Source organism: Zeus faber, assembly GCF_960531495.2.
Source record: "Zeus faber genome assembly, chromosome: 4".
In the NCBI taxonomy this organism is placed as follows: domain Eukaryota; kingdom Metazoa; phylum Chordata; class Actinopteri; order Zeiformes; family Zeidae; genus Zeus; species Zeus faber.
The window spans coordinates 18,131,040-18,156,131 of NC_137191.1; the positions used below are offsets into that span (position 1 = coordinate 18,131,040).

The 25,092-nt window shown below is 44.6% G+C and overlaps 1 protein-coding gene across 1 annotated transcript in view; it reads left to right on the forward strand.

Moving 5' to 3' along the window:
* Positions 1-25,092, forward strand: part of inpp4b (inositol polyphosphate-4-phosphatase type II B) — a gene marked incomplete at its 5' end in the record, with an annotated part of 143,559 nt that overhangs the window by 108,088 nt on the left and 10,379 nt on the right. The window contains 5 exons of the mRNA XM_079999460.1: positions 5,892-5,996; positions 10,782-10,890; positions 17,911-18,094; positions 23,199-23,531; positions 24,429-24,570. Coding sequence (XP_079855586.1) covers positions 5,892-5,996; positions 10,782-10,890; positions 17,911-18,094; positions 23,199-23,531; positions 24,429-24,570 — 873 coding nt within the window. The remainder of the gene's footprint in view (positions 1-5,891; positions 5,997-10,781; positions 10,891-17,910; positions 18,095-23,198; positions 23,532-24,428; positions 24,571-25,092) is intronic.

The window sequence follows — 25,092 nt, forward strand, 5'->3', positions numbered from 1 at the left end:
CAGCACGTGTGACGCCGCGTGAGATCTCTGGACATCTCTGGAAATCCTGCTGCGACTTCAACCTGCTACGGACGGACACGTCCCTTTCACAGATGCACCGACGGCTCCGACTGTTCTCAAAATTCCTTTCGCCGACGATATCCTGTGATGTAATTCCTTCAAACCTGCCCCCCGTCCTCTTTTCTCTCTCTCTCTCTCTCTCTCTCTCTCTCTCTCTCGCTTTCCTTCAATATGCTATCTATCCCTCCCTTTCCTCCTCCATCATCTCACCCTATCGATATTTCATCCTCTGGCCACCACCCGCCGCCCCCAACCCCTGTCGCCATAGGAACCTGACGGCCAGGGATTGATTTTACTACGACTCCCCCTCGTCCCGTAATGAGATATTTGTCACTGTAGCTTTCCCCCGTGACCGGTTGATGAGTGATGACGGCAGCGGAGGCTCTGGAGGAAGGAGGGTGGTTTAGGGACGGAAGGGGAAGGATGAAAAAAAAAAAAGAAAAGAAAAGGACAAGAGTGGCCTGCGTGGCTCTTCACGGCTCCTGACAAGGCCCCTCGTGTCGCCCCCCCCCCAGATGCGGCAGAATGTGCGGGCGGCCCTCGCCTTGTTTGGCCACCTTAATCCGGCCCCGCTTTAAGCTCCACAGGGCGATGGACACGAAGCACAGCCGGCCGCGTGGGCGCGACGCCGTCAGCCCCGCGCGAATCAAGAATGTTTAATGGGGTGAGACGAAGAAAGGGAGGCGTAGCGGAAGAGGTGCTCGTCGTGGCGATGAGCGGTCGCAGGAAGAGAGAGAGAACAAAAGGAATGGCCGGGACGCCCCTTGTGAAACACGGAGGTAGTAATTAGGATGTGGAATGAAAATGATGGGGGAGAGTGTGAATGGCCAAAACACAGGGAAAACGACGAGTAGAAACTCAATAACAATTTTTACAAAGCCAAAGTGGAGAGCGGTGTGTTTGTCGGAAAAAGACTGTATGTTGCCGTTACGCCGACAAAACATCGCACCGGCATACTAACGAGAAGAGCAACATTCATCACGAAAAACTGCGGTTTAGAAAAAAGAAAAGGAAGGAAAAAAGTTTGGACTAAAAGAAATAAATCAATTTCTTTCTTCAAAACCATTTACTTTTCCTCCTTCCAAATCCATTCCGTAGCGGGAAGACTGCTGAGTTGAACCGAATAAGAGAGTTGTAGTTACAGTTGGCAGGAGGAACAAAAGCTTGATTGACCTTCTTCCTGGCTGCTGAACATTGAAAAGACGGGAGGGATTTGGGCGAAGGGAGAAGAGCGGGAGCGGCAGAAAGAGAAGGTAGCACTTTAAGAGGACAAGGAGGCGCAGCCCCTTGGGGAGGTGGAGGCAGATTCTCCGTGTTCAGGTTCAACACCCTCAGTGTTTCCATTTTATCCATTTTTAATGATATGAGGTGACCTCGACGTACACTTTGGACGCTCTAATAACTGTGTTCCACTCATGAATTAATCATTCTTGCTTCCATTGTTTGCTCGCCAGAGAGAATAAGGGGCGCGGGCATAATCCTGCCACTGTTCTTGTTTGTTTGTCGGGATATTCCGATGCTATTGTTGCTCTCCTGCACATACCGTATCTCGTCAATTACTCCTGAACCCCCCCGTGAATGTGTTTGCGAAGTCTGTGGGAGGTGCACGTGCTGGAAGGGATCAACACTTTTGGTTCAGCGGGGCAAGATCCACGGGCACTCTTTAACAAATATAAGAGTTTAGGTGAGGTTTCCAACAACACTATATCAACCACAAGAGTAGTGATGAAGTTGTACTTTCAGGGCAGGTGAGATTTTCTCTGCCATTCTCTCTCTCTCTCTCTCTCTCTCTCTCGGAGAACACTCTTATAATGCGGCGGGTACACGGCCACCTATTACAATGTCTGGAGGTAACTGTGTTTTCCTGGTGTTTGGTGAAATAGAAAACCTCTCTGCGCTCGCTAGAACCACAGAGCATAAAACTCTTGGGAAAAAAAACAAGCCTAATTTGGCCCTAGCAGACCTCAGCTGCCAGACACCAGGGGAGCAGCGCTGGGCACTGCATTGGTATCAGTGGTAAGATTAGTATTCTTATTGTTATCCCGGTTGTTCCCAGACACCCACTGATGAGTATTTAAAAGAAAAGAGTAAGACAGAAAGAGAGAGAGAGAGAGAGAGAGAGAGAGAGAGACAGTCCCCCTGTTCACTGCAGGCAGATGTTGGTCAGTGCTGCTGGCATCCAGCTCTCCCGTCGCACAGACCGACCACCTGCACAAGCAGATGGGGATTTAATATGGCTAATTTGTCTAACCCAAAATGGTCACTAGTTCACTTAGGCGCACCAGCAGAGTCCTACAGCTGGCAGCGACGGCTGCTTTAGCATTGTGCTCAAGAAATATCGCCACCTAGGACAGAAGGATAGATAACTGCCAGTTAAAGGTGGCTGAACGCTGAAGACTAAAGAAACATGGAGTTGATGGCTGTATTGAACGGACACCATTGAAGTTGATTTGTTGGCTCCGGCAGGGACTAAGTGGCAGTAAAGATGCAAGAATTGACGGGATATAAATATAAATATCATCTCTGTACATGATGAATAATATGTAAACAATAGTGTGGGCACGGATAATAATGGACGGGTTAGATTTAATTTATTACAGTGTCATTACAATATATTGCACACTATTAACAGTGATTTTCTTAATAGTCAGAAGTCATTAGATCAGTTGTCAGTTACAGAAAAGTGTCCTTGTTGGTGAAGGGCTTGTGTGTTTAACTATAGAGTGTGCAGAAGGAGCTAAAAGTGAGACTGAGGGAGAGCAAGGAGGCATTTGGGGCAAAAGCTGGAGAGCAAGCTCCAGCAAAACAACGTGCGGAATGTGTGGTCAGCAATGAAAAAGATCACGGGCTTCAAGGGGAAGGGAGATCAGGCTGAGGGAAGCCTGGACAGAGTCAATGAGTTTAACTTGTTCTTCAACAGGTTCAGCACAGGACCCTCAGCTGCCTTCTCCCCTACCCCCAGGAGGCTCTGCACAGACCCCACATCCTCCCTGCCACCAGAGCTGCTTCCCTCTCGTGCCTTCCCTCACCCCCACCCCCCACCATGGACTTCAATGCAGCCCCGTCAACACCTCCCCCCGCATCAAGAAACAAAGAGCCCCCCTCTGACACCCACCTGTCTGTTTCCTGGAGGGACTGCACCAGAACAAGACTGCGGGTCTGGAGGGTATCAGCCCCAGAGTCCTGAAGGTCTGCGTGGACCAGCTATGTGGGAGTCTCTTTTACCTCAGCATGAGTCAGGAGATGGTTCCAGTGCTGTGGAAGACATCCTGCCTTGTTCCAGTACCTAAGAAGCCTAAGAAGTCCTCTCCATCTGCCCTCAATGACTACAGACCGGTTGCCTTTAAATCACACATCATGGAAGTCCTGGAGAGACTGATATTGGCCCTTCTCACACCACAGGTGAGCATCTCTCATGACCCACTGCAGTTTACCTACCGCCCCAAGGTTGCAGTTGAAGACACCATCATCCACCTGCTTCAGCGAGCCCACTCTCACCTGAACAAAGCAGGCAGCACTGTGAGGATCATGTTTTTTGATTTCTCCAGTGCTTTTTTCCTCTTCAACCTGTATACCTCAGACTTCCAATACAGCTCGGAGTCCTGTCACCTGCAGAAATTTTCGGATGACTCTGCAGTTGTGGGGTGTAGCACTGGTGGACAGGAGACTAAGTACAGGGAACTGGTGGACGGCTTTGTGGCAAATGTATGAAAACAACCACCTCCACTTGAATGCGACCAAGACGAAGGAGATGGTGGATTTCAGGAGGGCAGGAACACTATTTCCATCCTGGGAGAAGAGGTGGAGGTGGTGGAGGGTTACAGGTACCCCGGCATTCACCTGGACAACAGACTGGACTGGAAATGCAACACTGAGGCTGTCTACAGGACAGGACTGAGGAAGCTCAGGTCCATGTCAATGTGTGCAGCAAGATGTTGCATATGTTCTACCAGTCTGTTGTGGCTAGTGCAATGTTCTTTGCAGTCATCTGTTGCGGCGGCAGCATTAGAGCGACGTCAAGAAACTGAACAAACTGATAAGGAAGGCTGGCTCTGTGCTGGGGACTGCTCTGGAGCCCCTAGAGCTGGTTGTGGAGAGAAGGATGTTGCATAAGCTGCTCAACATAATGGACACACACTGCACACCCCCTACACAACCTACTGGTCAGACAACTCAGTGTCTTCAGCCAGAGGCTCCTTCAGCTCCGCTGCAATAAGGACCATTACAGGAGGTCATTCCTGCCCACCGCAATAGCCACCTACAATGACTCCTCTGAATGGCAATGCACAACGTACATTTTTACTTCACATTTAACTTCCACTTTCAAGCTTCACCTTCACTAAGTTAAACTCTATTTCATTCAATTAATTGTTATACGGTACAGCAGTTATTTTATATGTATATGTATATACAAATATGCATATGTGTGTGTGTGTGTATCTGTATATATGTATATATGTGTGTATATATGTGTGTGCGTGTGAGTGTGTGTGTGTGTGTGTGTGTGTGTGTGTGTGTGTGTGTGTGTGTGTGTGTGTGTGTGTGTGTGTGTGTGTGTGTGTGTGTGTGTGTGTGTGTGTGTGTGTGTGTGTGTGTGTGTGTGTGTGTAAAGTAGATGGACATTATTTGTGTTTTGTCATGTATGTCATTGCTGCTGCAACACTGGAATTTCCCTTTGGGGATTAAAGTATCTTTATCTTATCTTATCTTATAGAGAGCGTTCTGCATGAAGGGGTTTTTGATCGAAATTTTCAGTAACATTTGTTATCGGGGATTACTGGTCTCAGAGGTGCATTGAATCTGTAATGGCGTGTACTTTTTGTACAGTTAATATTCAAGATAGGACCTTTTTTTCCTCCCCCCCAAACCCGATTCAATGTAAAGTTCAATTGATATGCTAAATTAGGAAGGTTCCTGATATGAAGCCCTGTTTTCCTATTTCCTGTGTTCTATACCTGTTTTGATTTTTTTATTTCTTTCAAACATCTAAAACATTGTCTGATAACTTCAGTAGCTGGACTGATTCCAAAGCTTATCCTCTTTTGAAAGAAAGTACATGAACTCAATTTGCATATTTGATTTGTCCAACCGAGCCTCTTTTAAGCAATACAATAAACCTCAAACCAAAAGACTTTGCCTTATCATTTTTTAATTGGAGGATTTGAACAAAGCCGGGGGGAGGGTACAAAGTGTTTCAAATCTTTCATTCAAGGGATTACACTGAATATTAGCGGGCGTTTTGGAGTGCTGTTTGCAAAAAGGCTTTGTGGATGAAGTCTGATGTGTGGGTGCCTGATATAAGCCCATGTCAAGCCGATATATTATAATTATCTTTCATGTTGACTCAACCTTACCACTATTTGTAAAGACTGCGACTACTATAAATGGGATGTTGTTCAACATTTCAAAGTTCAAAGTTGAGTTTGAGTGATATTTTCCAAAATGTAGCACCGAACCGAACTCTAAATAAATGTTTGCACAGCAAATGTTTCAGCGGCTGATGTGAGTGGAATGGAATTTAACATGGCGGGTTCCCTAAAATGTTACACTGACTTTCCCTTTCACATGAAATTGTTAATCAAAATATTTTAAAGTCATTTTAAAGTAAGTAAGTCTTTGCCGTTGCTAGAATTTTAAAATCACTAAATTCAGCATAATTGTTAATACAAAATGAGGACTCTGACACATTAAGGAGCTTCCATTTACAAAATAGGCTATTATGGTATTTTTTTTTTTGTTTTTTTCCCCTTTAAAAACCTGCAAGCAGGGTGACCAAAATAATTAGGTGTCATAATATTCAGCTCATGTTTTCTTCCTCCATTTCCCTTCAGGTCCCTCGTTCAAGCCAAGCTGCTGTAAAGCCCAGAAATCTCTGGAGTTCATCCCAATCAACCTGCACACCCAGAGGATGAGGGTCACGTGTCCCAGGAAAGCAGGTATTTCACTCTGTGTGATATTTCAAAGAGAAGCCTCAAGCGTGCTGCAATTTTTACAGTGTATAAAGAATCCACTAATTATGCTGAGGCTGAATTAACCCAGAACTCTCTCTCTCTCTCTCTCTCTCTCTCTCTCTCTCTCTCTCTCTCACTCTCTCTCTCTCTATCTCTCTCTCTCTCTCTCTCTCTCTCTCTCAAATTTATAATAAAGTAGGTGGGATTAGGATGAGGAAAAGCAAAAGCAAAACACAAAATAGAATGTTAATGATGCTGTCATTTCACCTGAAACTTAATGTAAAAGCAAATGTGATAATATTTAGATAATGTTTTCTTCAACGTTTTATTCAAATTACTATAAAAAAATGTGATTTTTATTTTCAAAACATAAGTAAAAGTAGCTCTGACAAACTCTTAGATTTGATTTTAAATTACAATTTATTTTGCATCGTTTGCACCGTCGGGGCTCTACTGCTCATCACTCCCGGTGTGGTGGACAGAAAACATAGGCATACTTAATGAGCGAGAAATATTTGAGTGACGAGCTCGTATTCCCCCATTGGATAGAAGAGTAGACCCAAACAGATGGATGCAGGGGAGGTGGAGGGAGCGCAGCAACTCAGCAAGCAAAGCAGGACGCAATGAAGGTAGGGCAAGAGGAATTGGCTGCTTAAATAGGCCGGCCCATAAGGGCAGGGAAGCACGTGGCGCCGTCAAGTTGTCTGACAGAACTAGTTACGCCTCATTTCTTCACATAACAACTTGAGTAAGTAATAATTAAGTCACTGTTCATTTTAGTTCCGGGCTCAAGGGAAGGGTTCCAAACTATCTGCTGCGTTTTAAAAACAGGCTGAAGAGAGACACGTCACCGCCAGTGAGGAGCAGCTGCTCGCGGTCCATGGTTAAAGGTTTGGACTTGATCAAGGAAGTGGAGCGAAAGATGCGACTGAAATAGAAGCAAAAAACATATTTTTGGAAAAAGCAGTGAGAAGGGAAGTGACAAACAAAATGTAAGTGAGCAATAAATTACGCTGCATGCCCTGCAAATATATTCAATGAAATGCCAAAAAGCATATGTTTCCAATGTCTACAGAAAATCTTCTTCAAAGTGCGATTTGAAGTAAGATTCAGATTCCTAGCGTTTAAGTGGAGGACTGAGGGCTGGGCTGAACCAGGTTAATACTCAACTGCACATAGGCTTAAACCTTCATTTGGGGTTTGGGCTAATTAGAAGACACTCGCCGCTTTCATACAGATACTCAATATTTTCGGCTTTCCTTTTTTACACTGAACCAAACAGAGGCGGCATAATGCCACCCCGTTGTGTGATTTTAGATAGCATTCTTAATGGATCAGAGGTGTGATCATGGGGTGTGATGTGTAATTAAACAGCAACGGCCTCTAGTGTGACGTACAGTATAACATACACATCGAGCAGTGTACATCAATGATCTGGAGTGATCAATAGCTGATCACCTGGTTTTCAGTGGCAATAGAAGCCTCACTGGACCACGCGTGCCACCACGTCTGAATCCTCCATCTGCTTCCTGGCTACAAGCACCAAACAGCCTCAATGTAATTACTGTAATAAATGGAAAAAACAACTTTTATATCAATCTACGGTTTTTATTTAAGCCATTTAAGTCTGATATTCCAGAGAAAACGTCACTGCAGTGAAACACTCTGGGCTGGCAGGCAGCCCTACATAACATCTGGCTGTGATTCTGTCGGGCAGGACAGCAAAAAGTTAAAAAAAAAATTAACTTTGCACAGCCAATGCTGTGTACCGTTGCTGGTGCCGGTCTCCTCTGCTGGGCTGCCGTCATGCTGTGGTCCACTAACATGACTTTGTGCTTACCATGTCCATGTCAATGCAGCAGTCACGGTCCGAGGGTCGCACACTTAACACGTCATCAAAACGTTACACCCCTGTCCCGGCATGCCGGCTGCCCCTTTCACACAGACGTCGTTTCGGCTCCGTTTCGGCTCCGTGACTTCCTCCGCTGCCGGCTCAGTCCTGGATAAACAAGCCCCCCCCCCCCCCCCCCCCCATTCCGTGTTCGTACCATTTACACTGAACGGCGAGGCGGAATAATGGCACAACATTCCCAGCAGTGGCAAGTGATTGGGTAGAATCCGTTTTTCTCCATGCCTCTAGGTGCCAAACAAGCAGAAAATTGGGTGTTATTTCTTGAACTTCTGACATTTGACAATGCTCTTGGTACTGAGTTTTTGTCATTTGGATATTCTGCTGATGCCCTTCTCTTTTTTAGCCGGGCATGAGACCATCCACATATCCCTAATCCCAATTTACCCCCTTACTCCCATGTTTTACTTTTCCATCTGCCTGAGCTGCAGTAAAATCCAACAGAACGGGATTAGATTGTTATCATGGGGAGAGGTGACAATTAACTTTGCCCAAGAAACAAAGACAGCGCGATAATTAGGCCAAGGAATTGGCTTTCATTCCCACCGTTGCTCTCTCGTTGGCAGTTTGGCTCTCACCCTGGACGTGCGCTGTGGCCACTCCAGCCCTGTGGGATTTATTGAAACTGTGCAGGGCATGATTGATTGAGAGTCATTTACTGGAAAGCGTTGACATCAATCCTTTTCGTGGCAGAAAGATAAAATTACAGGAGAAATAAATAGTTTGAAAGCATCCTACAACCATGGCCATGGCCTGGCTCTCAATGGATATGGATAGATTATTTTTGGCATTTAAGCAATCGAAATGTCTTTTAATCTAACCATACCTGTACATTTTCAACATGACCTGCAGAACTTTTGCTTATCCGTATGATGCTGCTGCGGTAGCTGTTATTTTTCTGGCATTTCTGCAGACTAGACTGCCAAATGGAACGCTGACATTCAAATTAAGAAATATGATCTGTCTCCAGACCAGTGTTCTACACCCCAATATGTATCCATTAAATGACCATTTTCTTTTATGATGGGATGCACTCACATTTTGGACATGCTATCGGCTTAGTAAGGCTACACCGTCCATTCCCACTTTCTGTATTGATTAATCTGTGAGAAAAATAAATGGAGAAACCACTCTGAGCACAAGAGACATTTTTATTTTTCTCAGTAATAGCACCACTTTCATTCGTTAAAAGTGACATTTACAAAATATTTCCCTATTTAAAATGCCTGGGTTGGTAAAACTGGGCCGACGATATTGTTCAGCTACCATTTGGACTGTGTAAAAGGTTATTTTGTCACTGTTAAACAGCAGTGTGGTATAAGTTAAGTGTAAATTATAACAATTTAGCTTAACTGCCACAATCCATTTCTTTTCTCTGGGAGATAGAGTTCTCTCTGTAGCCGGCTACTCCATTCCCCTGGCAATTTATAGAGAAGGGGTGAAGTGAGGGGGAGGCCAGGCAAATAAACCACAAATTGGCCATTGTGATTGATGTTCTGAGACCCGCCATTGTATTTCAGTGTGCCGCTGTTGTAGGAGAACCAATTAAGGGGGACTTGGTAGTTGATAACTCAAGGGGCCAAAACGTGTGGCAGACCGGGCCCCCACTGACCAGACACTGGGATAATTATTAGAGAAGGCAGTGAGTAGTGTATTAGTGTGAAGACACTGTGAAGTGCCGTCGCCCACCGCCACCGCCACCACCACCACCACCACCCCGCCCATCCCCTCTTACCCCCTTGTCCATTAAAGTGCTGTTTCAGGGATGGACTGACTGTGTCGGCCACAGCGCCCAGCCGTGCCCCCGTGGCAACACTTGCAGCAGGACTGTGTCATTCATTTCTGTTTTGAACAGCTCTTCAAACAGTGCTGCCCGTGGCGTAGTAGTGCACTGCCGCCATCCCAGGGGTGTTCATTAACTGACCTGGCTCTAAACCAACCCCAAAATGTTCACCCCCCTCCATAATCCCCCCCGCCCGTCTCCCCCTCCGCCCCATGTTGTTCTGATATTAGTGTCAGCGTTACCCATTACTCATCCAAAACAAGGCCGGTTATAAGCACCTCTGTGCATGCCTGGCCGTCTGTGAAGTGTCTATTTACATTTGATGGCGGAGCGCAAATTGGAATGAAACGTGTGACATTGGTTGTCCTTCTTGTTCGACATTGTTCGAGGCGCTTAAAGACGATAGCGTGGATGGAAAGAAAGTCCCGGTCTGTGGAATATGGATGTATAAATCAATCATGATATATTTATTCCATTATGATGTATAAAGAAGAGCCTCAAAACAGCTACAGAACATATCTAATACTGCTGAATGGGTCCTCACATCCTTATTTGATTTTTCATACTCTACAGTGGATACTTGTGTTGTGAAAATAATGAAAAATCCCTGCGGTAGGGGCTAATTTAATCCAATACACACGGACATGTTTGACTTCCTTCGTAGCTCTGATCCACTGTGTCGTAATATTTTTTAGAAGTTGTCACATTTGTGTTTACCACTATGCTTTGTGCAAAGGGTTTTTAAGAAAAGAATAAATGCCTCCTTTCAAACGCCTCACGCAGCGTGTACATTGTACCCATAGCAACGGACCATAGCTCAGCCGATGCTGCTTTGCAATCAAGCCTATTTATACTGTTTTGGTCGTGATTGGCAGGCTGATTAAAGACACGAAAAAAAACATTGACCTGCATTGGGCTTTTTTTTTTTTCGGAGAAAGCTCAGCCGTTTTCCTGACGTATCCTGCAGCCACTTCCCATAGAATTCTATGTTAAAAAAAAAACGGAAAAAAAACATTGAGGGCAGTCGAGAGAAGAACGGCCTTTTGATCCAAAAAGTTGCTTTTTTCTGTCTTTCCAGATGCCTTCTATGACGTCATCACAGTGGGCGCCCCGGCAGCGCACTTCCAGGGCTTTAAATGTGGCGGTCTGCAGCGGCTTCTCAGCAGATATGAAGCAGAGAAGAAGAGGTAGGCAAAAATCGCTGAGAGGACACAGGTTGTTGAATGGAGAAGAAACAACAATGTTTATAAAGGCTTCTGGAGCCACTGACACGAAAATAATAAATGACAGCATAATCGCAATGTAAGAAGTTGACTTTTGTGTAGTTACTGTGTAATTACAACCAAAGTCATGCCTAGAATGCTACTATTACTGTTGCCAACATTTGACTAGAGGCAAATGGCACAATATCAACTTAGGTCGTTGAGGAATATGCAAACTGGAGCGAGAAGCTTTAATTAATAGTCAAATCAACACCAAAGCATTGCGCTCCGAAGAGTGGACTAAATCTGTCACCTTTGGAGCTACGCATACAGTATATTCTGCTTGTCTAATTCCTCTTCCCCTCTCCACTTTCTTATCTTTTGAAAAAATATTCACGAAATCTAGGGAGACCAGCCGCAAAGGTTTTCAGACCAACTTTTGGTATTTATAATTGGAGGAAGTTATTCTCCACCTTAATGAGTAGATCTGACATTGTTGCAACTTTTTGCAAGATGGTAAGAACGTTTTGACATTGTCATTGCTATGGAACAGTACATTTGAAATCAAGGAGTGAACTTCACAGGCTCATATATTAACAAAGTTACTTCTCATTACTTGAGTTAGAAATGTAAACCTCTAGCTATCAGATTTTCTCACCTTGAGACCAATATGCCAGGTTTCAGATAATTCAGCCTGACGGGGGGCAGTCTTTTCGTAAGGGTGCCGGCAGTTTCCTTTTGCCACACTGCACCGCTCGCTGAGATTGATAGGCCTATCTGGCTGTACAGTTAGTTTTCGAAGACACATCCATCACTGCACCGGGGGAAAATGAGTAGATAAACTTACAACTGTGACTGCAATACACACAAGCACAGAGCACACGGTTGGTAACTAGCAGAATGTCGATGCTCTCTCTGCAGGCACGTGCAGCGTCCATGGTGCCCTTTTTGTCAGGCACTTTTTTTTTGTAAGTGTGAATGGGCATCGAGGTAGCAGGTCTTCTGGGCAAGACATGCATATTCAGGAGGAATGTGTCCCTGGCGCATTGGGGAGCCGTGCCTCCAAGTAAAACAAATGAAAACGGTGTGAAGGGGAAAAAAAGAGAGTGAGTGCTGAAGTGTTCCCATTACGCAGGGTGTTTTGTTTGATTCCATAAGGAAATGGAGCGGGACGGCAGAGCGCAGATCATCGTCGCGGGCCGCCGAGGATACGTTCCTCATGGATGTGCATATCTCGCTCAGACAATCCGCTACCTCCATGGCCATTCGCGCTTAAAAAAAAAGAAAAAAAAAAGGGGGGCACCGTGGGGCAAAGGGGCAGGTGCTCGGGCACCTTACGCCGTCCCCCTTGCACGCGCCTGATGCACCAGCAGTCATCAAAACGACATGATACGATATGTAAGCAACGTCTGAGAAAACACTGAGTCCTTCACCTTCTTGATGCAACGTTTCCAAATGAACGGCTCGAATCAGCAGGATTTTCTGAATCTTGCTGCTGTCGCCCTTCTGAACACCGGGCGGGGGCGGATGTCATCGGAGTTCAGTATGTGGTCACTTGAGTGATGCCGCTGGAAATGAAGAGTGATTTCCGCAAGCTCCCCATAGATTGCAAAGTCATTACAGACCATGTCAGACCCAATTAGTTACTCTGAGTTTTCGAGCTCAACAAAAAAGGAAGCGAAGGAGACGGGGACGACTGAGGTGGGGAGGGGTTACAAAATGTATAAGTTGGTGTGAAAATAGGGGCCCGCTACTGATAAAAAAATAATAATAACTTCTTTACGCTAAAACGCACGAGTGAGTTTGCAGAAGATGGTCAGTTTTATCTGCTACTGTAGCCAGCGCGACGATAAGAGTTTGCATATTTTCCAGTGTCTACTGAAGTGAAATCATTTTCTTTGCATAAGAGATTAGACTTGAATGAGTTCCCGGGGGAAAGAGCGCTTTTTGTTTCGTATTTGACTTAGCTAATGACTCACTGTAGCTTAAAGTTTCCAATTTTCCGCCTGGCTAACCGACGGCCTTCACTGAGCCTCATCCACATTTGACCTGGAATTCTGTCATTTTTCAGTCATAGTCAGAAATTGGAATAAATGGAACTTGATGTGTCCTCTCTAATTGCAAAGAATTTGTGCAATTGCAGTTTTGACAGAAGGGCTTCCTTCCTTAAAACTACGACCTCTAAATACTTTATAGTCGTCCCTTACAGTCAGCTTGCACCTTGCAAGCTGCACGACAGTCCCTGTTGTGGGTGAATATATGTTGGTGCAGCTGTCTTGCCTTCGAGACCAGGTTAAAATAGCTGAAATTCATGGCCGGTCTGGTTTGTTTGAACAGCAAACTTATGCCCATTATGCCTATGTCAGCTCAGTATGTCTCTCTGCCTTTCAGAACAGACCTTTTGTAATCGCGCTTGATTAAAAAGGGAACAATCAGCTGGATGGGAGACTACGCCGTTCAATGCAATATTAATTTGTCAAAGAGAGGCTGGAAAAGATTTAGGGAAGGAAGCATGGAAAAACACCTGAGCGCAGAGGTGTTACTATAGCAAGGCAATAAAATAGCTATTCGTCTTTGTTCCTCGGACACCGGGGGAGAGGTAGCGTGTTCTTACCAAATCCATTATGGAATCTGCAATGGGAAAACTTGGCAATGCAGCACGTCTCTCAGGATGGCCCGGGATAGAGTTTAATCAATAGCTATCCTTAGTATTCCGCTAGAAACACTGCAAGTGTACACACAGGGCAAAAGCATTTATCTTTCACTAATGCATGCACTCCCACTTAAATGGCTCTTTTAAAAAGCACTGGATTTTTATCCGTGTTTAATTGAACCTCATGGACATAGCTGCTGAATTGCTGATCTGGCCTTATCTCACACGAACAGCTACTTTCAAATTATTCAGCTATTACTGTACAATGAAACAACTCGGCTGACAGAGCCGCCGTGCCAGGTGCATGTTAATTGCATAATGAAAGGAGAGGCCTTTTATTCCTGGGCCAGGTCTGGTGTCGTCGCAGCTCTGCTCTTCAGAATGGCCCGTTACAACTGAGCAGAAAGAGAAAGGGGGAACGTTTAAAAAAAAAAAATAACACTGTCGTTCTGCCTGCCCTCATTTTCAAACATAGTAATGACATATTTCCAGGACCCCGGGAGCAGATTTCAGATTTTTTCTTCCAAATTAGATTGCACACACTTAATAGAGCCTTGTGGGGCTTGTGCTCACATTACTCATGGCTTGTGGTATCCTGTCCGGCGGAGCGCCTGTCTCCCCGGGTAGTGAGACTGGACTCTCGGACTGCGACCGGGACGCCATATTGATGGACAGCAGCTTGTTCACACAATTCTGCCAGTGAAGTCGGCCCGCTCCGGGCTTTCTGTGTAATGGAGAAACATGTTGGCAGGAGGTCTCACGGCTGAGCGGCATCTGGTCTGAGATCAGTGCTTCAAGCTCTTGTGTGAATGACTGAGGAACGCCTTGGCTATCTTCCCGTGGAGCGATACGGAATCCGTTCCCCATTGTAGGGTCCTGCCGCAGACGGCGACTGGCTGCTAAGACAACAGGAACGGTTCTCCCAACATTCCTCTGTGATGGAGTATAAGGTTTTACCGCAGCCTGGTGATTGGGGATCTGAGCGTGCTTGTCCAAATGACGAAGGAGGCTTTGGCAGTCACCTGGGGCGCTACGAGGCTCCGTCCTGACGTCGCCGCCGTTGGCTTCTGCCGCTTGTCAGCGCCGGGCCGTGAGTTCTTCATTCATTTCCCCTCCTCAATTAATTTGCCATGCCAGCTTAATGAGACCACCGGGCCCGGCGCTTCTCCTCCTCTTGTTATTGTTATTACCGATTCCTATTGATCATTTCGAAAAAACATAGAGGGAGGTTTAAGGGAGTCGCTGTTTGCTTGTTTTTAGTCATGTATTTTAATGAATTTTCAAGATCTGGTACTTTTGAATAGGGAGATGCGGAGAAAAATAAAGGCTATTTTAAGAGAATATGTTGTAATGTATAAGAAATGTTTAATATAATGTTTGTTCGCTCATAATTACAGGAAAGATCTCCCCTAAAAGACTTGTAACTTTCTTGCGTTGAGCCAGAGTGTTCTCTGACTAATTGCATTGCCGACTATTTGACATTCGCATCATGGACATGACAGGCGTGTTGAACCAAAAACGCTTCCCATGACTCATGTTTTTTGGGGTTTTTTTGCTTGTTTTTGATTCAAATTAAGACACAATGTCGCTCCTTCGCTGCTCCTCACGCGTTTGGCTTATCATGCATTCTTTTCTTATGTTTTCCCACCTTGATAGGAGGTACGTTTTGGATTGATAGCAAAGCTGATGAGCCAATTAAAGTACATTGTCTAGGCCAGCCTTGTAGATGGGATCTATTCTGTCCGGTAGCATCAGGTGGCAGGTCCCAACATTCATTATTGCCTGCAAAGACTCTCCTTGATGCGACTGGATTTGTAGTTATGAGTGAACGGGGCTGTTATTGAATCATTGAATCTAAGCGGAGAAATTGTCCACCAAAAAGAATGTTCTCCTTTGTTTCTTTTAAACATTCTCTCTGTTCCGCACACATGTTTTATTTATTCAGTCTTGTATGCACAGAATGAATTCACCCAAATAGGGGGGGATACGGCAATTGGAAAGGCACAAGTGGGTTTTTATGAATATTTATTTCGTACTATTTTAAAAAATTATTTGTGTTCGGGAAGAAAAAAATAACTGTGAGTGCGGTGGGTATTTGTGCTCTGCCTGCTTGTGCTGAGGTGACAGGAAGGAAATACGGGAGAGGAGGGTGTCTTCACGGCAAGATCGCTCCCCCTCCTTCATGAAATGCACCGTCCTGATTCAAGGCGGTGGGACAGTCCCTCAGTTGGGTTTAAAGTGTTAGTTCCATACAAGTAGAAACTAACGAAAACAAATAGATCTAAAATAAACACAGGAAAAGCGGCGGAGCCGGCGTGCCGCAGCGCTGTCCGGAGGAGAAAAAAACTCTCCGCCAATTCTCTGAGTTCAGTTCAGTTCAGTTCAGTTCCTTCCGTTCCTTCTGGAACATTGGGCGACGAGTCCCCACCATTTTACCAGAATGGCGCCTTCTCGTCGTTTCCATTACATGCTTTTTTTTTTTTTTTTTGTACGGGGTGAGGTTATTCTCTGAGTTAGTTTTACGTTTTAAGTTTTTCCATCCAAGTAGGAAGCAAGGGAAACAAAATATATCTGATTTGCATATTGGGAGATCTGATCACAAGTGGTTACTCGGGACGCACGTGGAGACGCATTCTAATGCCAGGTGTGAACAGACGCACATAGAGTCGTCCACTTGTCATGGGATCCCCCAAGACGCGTTTTAATGTCAGGTGCAAATATATCAAGGCTGTTCTCAGTTACATCCTCAGTCACCGGGTGAGCCACCTCCCTTTCGGGCAGGGCCCCCTTGGGCTGGACAGGCACATCGCCTTTGTGTTAAACTCCTCGTAACTTTAAACTCCTCGAGTTTATGGGAAACGTCCCCCGCTTGGAGGTGCCCTCCCTCTCCTCATACTACCCCGAGTGGCGTCTCAGGTGCTCACTACCTCTATGGCTGTCTAGGATATTATACATGTTTATTGCAAGGTTTATGAAAACCATAAGCCAATATAACATTTGAGTGTTCATAATTATTATAATAGCTTATTGAAGAACACTTATTTTCACTTTACTATCCTAAAATTAGAAGTGTTTCGCAAACAAAAACAGGATTGTTACGCCTATTTCCCCTTTTTTCCAAATACAAATAATTTTGCTGCTTCAACAAATAGATGCTGGTCTCTCTGCACCTCCCCACACTCAAATGTCCTTCTCATGCATTTGTTTTAATGTGCGCTGGACTTTTAGAGTTTGAAAGACAAAGGCTTGGGTTCTGGGAGTGGGGATGGTGGTGTTTGTATCGCTGAGTATTTCACACAGTTAGACCTTTGTGTCCTATTTTTTTCTCCATGAGGCCTTTGATTAGCTCTGGAACTAGACGGTGGTCGTTCTCCAGAGGGCTCATTAGCTGTAATGACAAGGCCAGGATTTTTAGGCTAGCTGCAACCAGGCGGTGTCGGGTACCCGCTCCACCTAATTTCTTAAGGGCTTCAGATTTTCACACGTAAGGATACGTCAGGTGTCTGTTTGACACAGGAGGACTTCTGAAGATGTGCTCTCTCGCTGTCAACACAAGTAGTTGGCTGTGTTGCAGGGAATATTATTCCAGCTCTCTCTGTCTTTCCTCGGTCTCTCCTTCTCTCTCTCTCTCTCTCTCTCTATATATATATATATATATATATACTGTAAATATATATATATATATATATGATGTTTTTTCTCTCTTACTCACTCCTCTTTTCTTAGTCAATTATGCCTTAGGATGCGGCTCTAGGGTCTGGCCTACATAGAGGCTCACAGGGCTGACTCTAAACTCGCTGGGAGGCTTGTAAGTGACTGCCACACTCCACACTACATGTGATAACTGGAAGTCAGCACAAACTCATTGAAAGTCACTCAAACTTTACTCGGGGAGAATATTTGATGTGAGTGATTTGCCCTCAATCTGGGGCCCGACAAAGGTGTTATTTTCTTAGATTGAATGGCTCCCTTGTAATGAGGAAGGGATTAATTATTCAAAATGTGGAAGTGGTTTGACATTGGACTTGGGAGTCCACTTTGGCAGCTTGGGCTGAAACCCTAAAAAGATGTGGCCCAATAGATCGAAAAATTGTGTAAAACTGTAAAATATTCATGGTGAATAGAAGAACAAAATATTAAGCCATGCTACAATATGTGATCATTTTTTATTGTTGACCAAATCTTTCATCTGCTCTACGGTGGTCTGGACTTGCAGTGCCATTCATTGTTTATATACCTATTTAAACCACGACTAACCTACGCAGCTGCTTTTGTCATAAATAAAATGTGATTCAAATAAATGAACAGCATTCAGTCATTAGTTTTCAAATATGCTGTGTTTTCCCCACCAGCTTCAGCACGGCCTACCAGTGTATCTACTACTCCCCGGAGCACACAGCCAAAGCCCAGGAGGTGCTGACCACCATGGCCCACCTCCTCCCCCTCATCTCCACCGTAGCAGACCGGCTCCTCCAGGCCGCCCAGGAGCGCTCCGCCCCCGGTCTGAAAGAGGCGCTGAAGAGCCTTTCCGACAAGGTGAGATCTCCCTAAAACCCACCGCCTCCACCTCCACCGACGCGGCTGAGGTCACTTCATTCTGGCTCTCAAAGGGTAACTCATGTTGTTTAAAGCACTGGCTTCCACCCAAGGCTTATCACCCTACACGGTCAGGAAACACCTCAGCGGCGAACCTGGCATTTGGTCAGTGCAAACCCCAACACTGTACTCCACCTCCCTCTAAGCAACTTCATTCTATTCTCAGAGGTTCTGCCTACAGCCTTCAGCCAAGTTTTCTTGGTACCATGGCAATCGTGAGTCTATTCAGATGGGGACGTTGGTCCGAGCCGACTGCTGCGCCACTGAGCATTTTCCCTCTCGCGGAGGGTTCAGAGAGTTAAAGAATATTTCCACTGGAGCACGTCAAAGCAGGGTGAACTCTAACCAGACCATAATGATAGAGCTGTGCTCGTTGCAACGTGGCATTACCTAATGGCAGCAAAGCCGGTTTTCACAATTCTCAAAGAAAAATATCGAACCCCCAATCAGCTGACTGCTGTGACACAGTTGCATCCTCCATGGGCGATCTCATGAAATATCCATGAGTCATTAAAATCACAACGGCAATAACAGAGAAGTGTCGTGGAGGTTTATGGAGTTGACACATTTTTTTGATCAGTATAATTAATGAATTACATCTGGCGCTGTCAGATTGCAATCTGTCGGGGGGAGAGATTGTTTTGGCCACAGCGGAATAGAGTCCAATCAGGCTGTTTAATTGGAACATTCGTACTGCCACCACTTCCCCTCATCCTTGATTAGACACGCACACACTGGCCAAGTAAACCCCTGGCCTGGTCAGCACAAGGAGCTCCGCTCTCTGATTAAAATCTCAAGCCCTCCATGTTTGTGTGCGTGCGCGCGTAGAGCGTGCGTGTGGTAGAGAGAGAGAGAGAGAGAGAGAGAGAGACTGAGAGCGAGAAAGACTGGGAGCAGAAAGAGTGAGGCTAGTGTTGTCAATCCGCCGCTCGGTAAAAAAGAAAATCATACATACAAATCACAAAAAAATCCCCCATTCCAAATCCACCGTTCTACTCTGGGTTGTCCGACCTATATACATTGTTTATCCATACTCACATATGATCACAAAACCACCGTAACAATAACGGGGGGGAAATAGAGACTAGGCGTGTGTGTGGGTGGACTCTTTTTCTTGATGGCACACCCTTAATTCACTCATCACTTTTCTCCCAAATTATTTCTACTTTGACCCTGGACCTTACTTAACTTATTCACCCCTTGCTGAGCAGCTGTTTCTCAAGCGCCCTGTTGCCCATGGCCATCATGGCAAAGATACAGATTTTACCAACTGATCTTCACTCTTTGCAGCAGTCTCCCAGAAGAAGAGAAATGATTAAAGGATACTGTGGAGTGGGGATGGTGTGGTTGGAGCAGCCACACCTGACCTGGATCTAGGTAATTGGGGGCCCAGGATCAGAGTGGCTGCATGCCTGTTGCTCGGTGGTTGGTCTAACAAGCAAAAAAAAAACATCCCCACACACACTCAGGAGAGAGGAGCCCCTGTCATGACCTGTGTCCATCTTCTCCGGGGCTTGTTCTATCAAGCCCCCTCTCCACAATAAACCTGTGTATTTTCTACCCCTTCGCCTGTGTCTCAGTGCCGGAGGTCCCTGAACACGCCACTTGGGAGGTGCATGGTAGGCTAAATTGCCGCAGATGGTTTCGCTATTTTTCCACCCAGGCCAACGTTAAAATATAGGTCCTCATAATTCATAATGATTCATACAGTGTAGGGCAACCTCACTGAAGGTTAAACCATAGAGGAAATTGTTGCTGCAGCTTCCCACTGTGCTTGAATGCAGAATGCAGAATGCAGTTTTCAGGACCTGGACCTACAGTCCAGGGCCTGGGCTGGACGCTTTGGCCACTGATCACGGGCACCCCATTGCTGATGCGGCGATGGGATGGACCCCTGGCGTAGCGGTCACTGGGCACCGATGCAGCCGGTTGCACCATCAGTACCTACGCCACTGGTGAATGCGTCAGGTTTGCACTGCCGCTTCACCCCACTGAGGGAAAAGCTCCATTTTTAAAACATGCCGTCTGCATTTAACTTAAAACCTCTTGAAGTAAATAGTTTCTTGCACCTTGCTCCTCTTTTTTCGATCAAAAATAACGGCATTCCTGCCAGGTGGAATTTGAAAGAGCACTTCCTGACTTGCAATTTTGCCCAATCCGGTCCACAGCTACAGCAAATGAACCGAAGGATTTCTAGCACCCGCAATTTCTCTCCAGGGATTTTGAGTTTTTTAGACCTGGAAAATGAATGAAAGCGCCACATCTTATCTCAATTGCCCAAAGGAGCGCTCTTTTGAAATGTCACAATACTAAATAGTACACATACATACACACTCATGTAAAACATGTTATTTTACATTTCTCTGCAAACCCTAAGGAGCGTAAGGGAAATTTAGCTTTAGATTAAAACATGAAGAGTATTTCTTTTTCTTGATCAAATGAGAAATGTTTTGGTCTCAAACAAAATAATTTGTTCATTTAGTGTGTGAGAAACTAATGACATTGCAAGCAATCACATTTCCATTTGTGAGCCTGTGGTTAAAAAGTGCAAATATGATGGGTGAAATACAGCGTGCGGTTTTGTTCACTCATCCCTTGAAAGATAATGAATAATAAATGTTCTCATAGATTGCAAACTAGCATGGTGACCAGATAAGCATTTAAATATGGATTTACATGTTCAATTCCTGATCTCGTCATGGCCTTTTCTTTCTTTTTTTTGTTAATCTTGAAAGACTACTGAATAGAGCTTGCATGATTTTTTTTCTTGTCATAATTAAATAATAAATTTAATTATGACAAATAAATAATAAATAATAAATAATAAATTATTCTTATTAATTCCTGGTATTTCCCAGATTTCCAGAATTTTAAGTGTAATTAGGGGTCCAGCCCACAGGGCTCTAAATTTTGAAGCCTAAAACTATCTGAAAAACCAACTTCGGTATAACATACAAACACGGTTTACGTCTTGTTTGAACCCTGCTCTCACAAAGACCTCTTGGTTGAAGTTTAATCCAAATCGATCCACATATGGAGCAGATATTAGCGAAAAACCCACCAAAGATTCAGTGACGTGCCAGTACGCCTGTCAGAAATATGTGTAACCCAGCCAAAACTATATACTATACATCCTTCAGGGTAAGCTAGAAATACGGTTGAGGTATCATTTTAACCTCTATGTAACAAGGATTGTTACATAGAGAACATTGTTACCTAGTAGATGTCAATAGATCTGATTGATATTTTAAATCCATGGTCCGCATTATTTCGCCGGATTAATGAAAAAAAGAAGAGAAAATAATCCTTGAATTGTGGTCTGAGCGTCCCTCGAAAACACTGTAATATGCGACTTAGTGATGAGTTCAAAATCCAAGGTGGCATCGGAAAAATAGAAGCAATGGTAATTACCCACAGACATATCACAATGTTTGTTGTATTTCAAAGAAAAATAACTTACTGAGAATGTATTCCAACTAAAGAAACAAACTCAAATTGAATTAAGAAATACATAAATTACACTGCTATCGTAAATCGATGTAAATACGTCATAATTAACATATACGACACACAACATCTACCGTCACAGAAACTCCAGATGTACTCCAATGCAGCAAGGTAAGTTATAACACATATAACATATAGTTTCAAATAAAATATTAAATACTTTTCTTGGTGATAAACATCATGTATAAACATTGTCCTGTAACTACACTTTACAAACTGTAATGAAAAGCCAGAACGTGTTTGTGATGTTGATTAATTATTCCATACTATTTGTAATTGCAAATTAATGTTAAAGTTACATAAATATTATCTTCATCCCAAAAAAGAAAAATTATCTATTAAACTGAAAATCCAAGGCAATAAAGAAGCCATCGTCCAAAAATCCAGTCGTCAGGGTCAGTCACAATATTAAACAAAACGTACTGAAGAAACGAGATGAGCAACCAGGAGACGACAGACCGGCTCATGCTGTGTTCAAGTAAACTCGGAAAATCCTGCAGCGTTTCAGAGAACCGGGGAAACTGTAAAATGCACCCAACATAACTAAACAGGATGTATTGCTTCCAGCAGCTATATCTATTCTTGTTACTTTATCTACAGTCTTAAAAAGAGAGTTGAAGCGATTTGACCTCATGCTGTATTTTATAGCCCTGTTTCTGTGATCATTGACCACTTGCCATAGTTTGTGTGGAGATGCCCCAGGATATGGCGGTGACAGGAGAGTATTTCTCTTTGGCTTTTTCCTAGATTCTATTTAGGAAATTACTCAACATCTCCCCAGTATGCTTGTCAATTAATTGTGTCCTCCTTATACTCCTGAAACTCATTCTTATTCCCCCTTTCACACACACACACACGCACACGCACACGCACACACACACACACACACACACACACACACACACACACACAGTTTGGCAGCCTCAACAAGCCAACTTTATTCTCTGCAAAGGCTGCACTGGGGACAGAGGGAAGAGGGAATCTGTGCGACAAACATTTGTAACAACCTTGCAAGCCTTTTTTCTTTTCCTTGGCTCATGTGTTTTGTTCGATTGCATTTTGTTGTGGTAATAGAATTGCTTATTTGTTAGGCTAACTCAATTATTCTGGAGAGCCCTTTACTTTTTTTTTTTTTTTTTATTATTTGTGTGTTCCGCCGTGGCGGCAGTGAGCACAAGGCTCCTCCGTAGTGGGATCGTCATCAGCATACAGTAGCTGGTGCATTCCATATCAAAGGAGGTGTGCCCCTCGGAGAAACCCGGCTGCCAGAGGAGTAATTGAATTGTTTGTTGTTTTCCACTGTCTCCGCGCTGTAATGGAGAAGCTGCTCCTCGCTGGTGAAGGATGGAGTTCATTTTTTCTTGTTTCTCCTTTCCTTAGTAGTTACTCAATTCTTTCTTCAGCCTCACTCTTTCCCTATCGAATATACCCCCCGCCCCCCTCCTTTATTCTATACTTTCCATTTGTTCTACCACAGCACAATAAATGTCGGCATGCCCACCCACCCGTCTTTCCCTCACCTCTCTGTTTTACGCAGACAGAGCAATTTGTCCATGCCCTCAACGATGAATTGGTGAAGAGCGCCCTGCTGGCGCTGCACGCGGCGCGGCCCGGCTTCGTGGCCAAGTCCCAGCGGCAGATGAGGCAGATGCAGCATCCGGGCCAGGGTTCGAGCCCCGGCGGCGTTCGTAACCCCAGCCCGGGGCAGACGCTCCCGGGCCACAGCCCCGTGACGAAGGCGGCGGAGAGTCCCGCGGTGTGCAACAACGTGGAGGAGCCGCAGAGCGCCAGGACGGCAGAAGGCGGGCCCGCGCCACCGAGGAGCCTGGACTCCTTACCGCACCACAAGGAATACGACGAAGAGGAATGGGCAAGTTTGAGTTTTTCTCGTAGTGACTTACTGCGGTGAAGTCGTCCGGCTGCATGTTAGTTTGCGCTTTCTTTTCCTTTGACGTGATGAACCTAACAAAGTGTCTTTAAAATTTGCTTTTAACCACTGTGGACTGAAAATGTTTTTTCCATAGCAAAGACTATTACTGGGAAACCTTTTGCCTTTCTCCATTTCTTAATACCCACCACTTTAGAAAATCTCTATCACAGGTTTATTCACAGAGGTTCTGGGAACTTGGAGTCTCGATTGGCTAACACAAATGGACCCTGTGGGGGAATCAGAATATGCTGCCTTCTCATCAGAGAACCTGAGTAGCTCTCCAAAAATAATGACCATCTGTTAGCAATACGCTCTGAAGTGTGTGCCTGTTCTCCTGCGTCTGTACATGCACGTCGGCGTGAGGATGATTGTGTTTTACTTTGTCTCCGTACTGAATGTCCTCTCTCCCTCTAACTTTGTGTCGTACTGCTGCCGCTGTCTTGACCGGGCAACTCTTGAGAATGAGACCCCGCGTCTCAATGAGATGACCTGTCCAAACAACAATTAGTACTTAAAGGATTTAGCAATGCTTATTAAATGTTGAAAAAAAGAAAAGATCAAGAAAGATCAATGTCCATTTCTATGGTCACATGCATATACACACTTATATATATATATATATATATATATATATATATATATGCATATTTGTAAACACCAAATTGGTGTGCAGTAAAGTCACTCCGTCTTTCACATTTATTTTATTATATCGGCATATCTTTGAATTTTAAAAGGGAGAAACCCAGGCGAAATACATGCATGCGCACATCCATAATATATACGTGCGCCGAAGAGCGAGAGAGAGTCGAGCGCTCACTGTGTCTGTGGATCCTCTAGGACAGGGTGTGGGCCAGTGTCGCCAAAAGCCTCAACTGTGTCATTGCCATGGTGGATAAACTCCAGGAGCAAGACAACAACAACCAGGAGCCGCTTCCCGAGAAGCAGCTCGCTGATGTCATCACGTCCCATCACCATCCCGGTAAGAAAAGTGATGCTTTGTTTCTTCTTTTTGTTTCTTCTTCTTCTTCTTCTTCTTCTTCTTTTTTCTTTCCGCTTAGCGCCGTCTTTTGTCTCCTACGAAGAGCAACCGTGTGCTATTGAGGCGGGGAATGAAACAATTACCAGACAGGTGTCCTTCATTTTAAAAGGCCTTATTCTCTATTAAATATCGGCATTAACTAGTTAATGGATGGGTTTTTAGACAGCTTTTAACAAGGAAAATATTCCCTTTGCTTTACCACAGCCCTTGTTTGTTGGAAAGTGATGGATTACAGCAATGATGATCACCCAATGACTTTGAAGTCCTAAAATTTGGATGCTTTTACTTAGGATTTTGATCTTCATCACGGTGCAGGCTAATAATGTTGCACACTTTTCTTCTGTATTTTCCTATACCCACAGAATATATACACCAAAACAAATTGTTAAAAGGAAATAGCGCTTCATTTAACATTTGTTTCACCAACACAATGTTACCAAGCCGATCGATCGGTCGGCCACA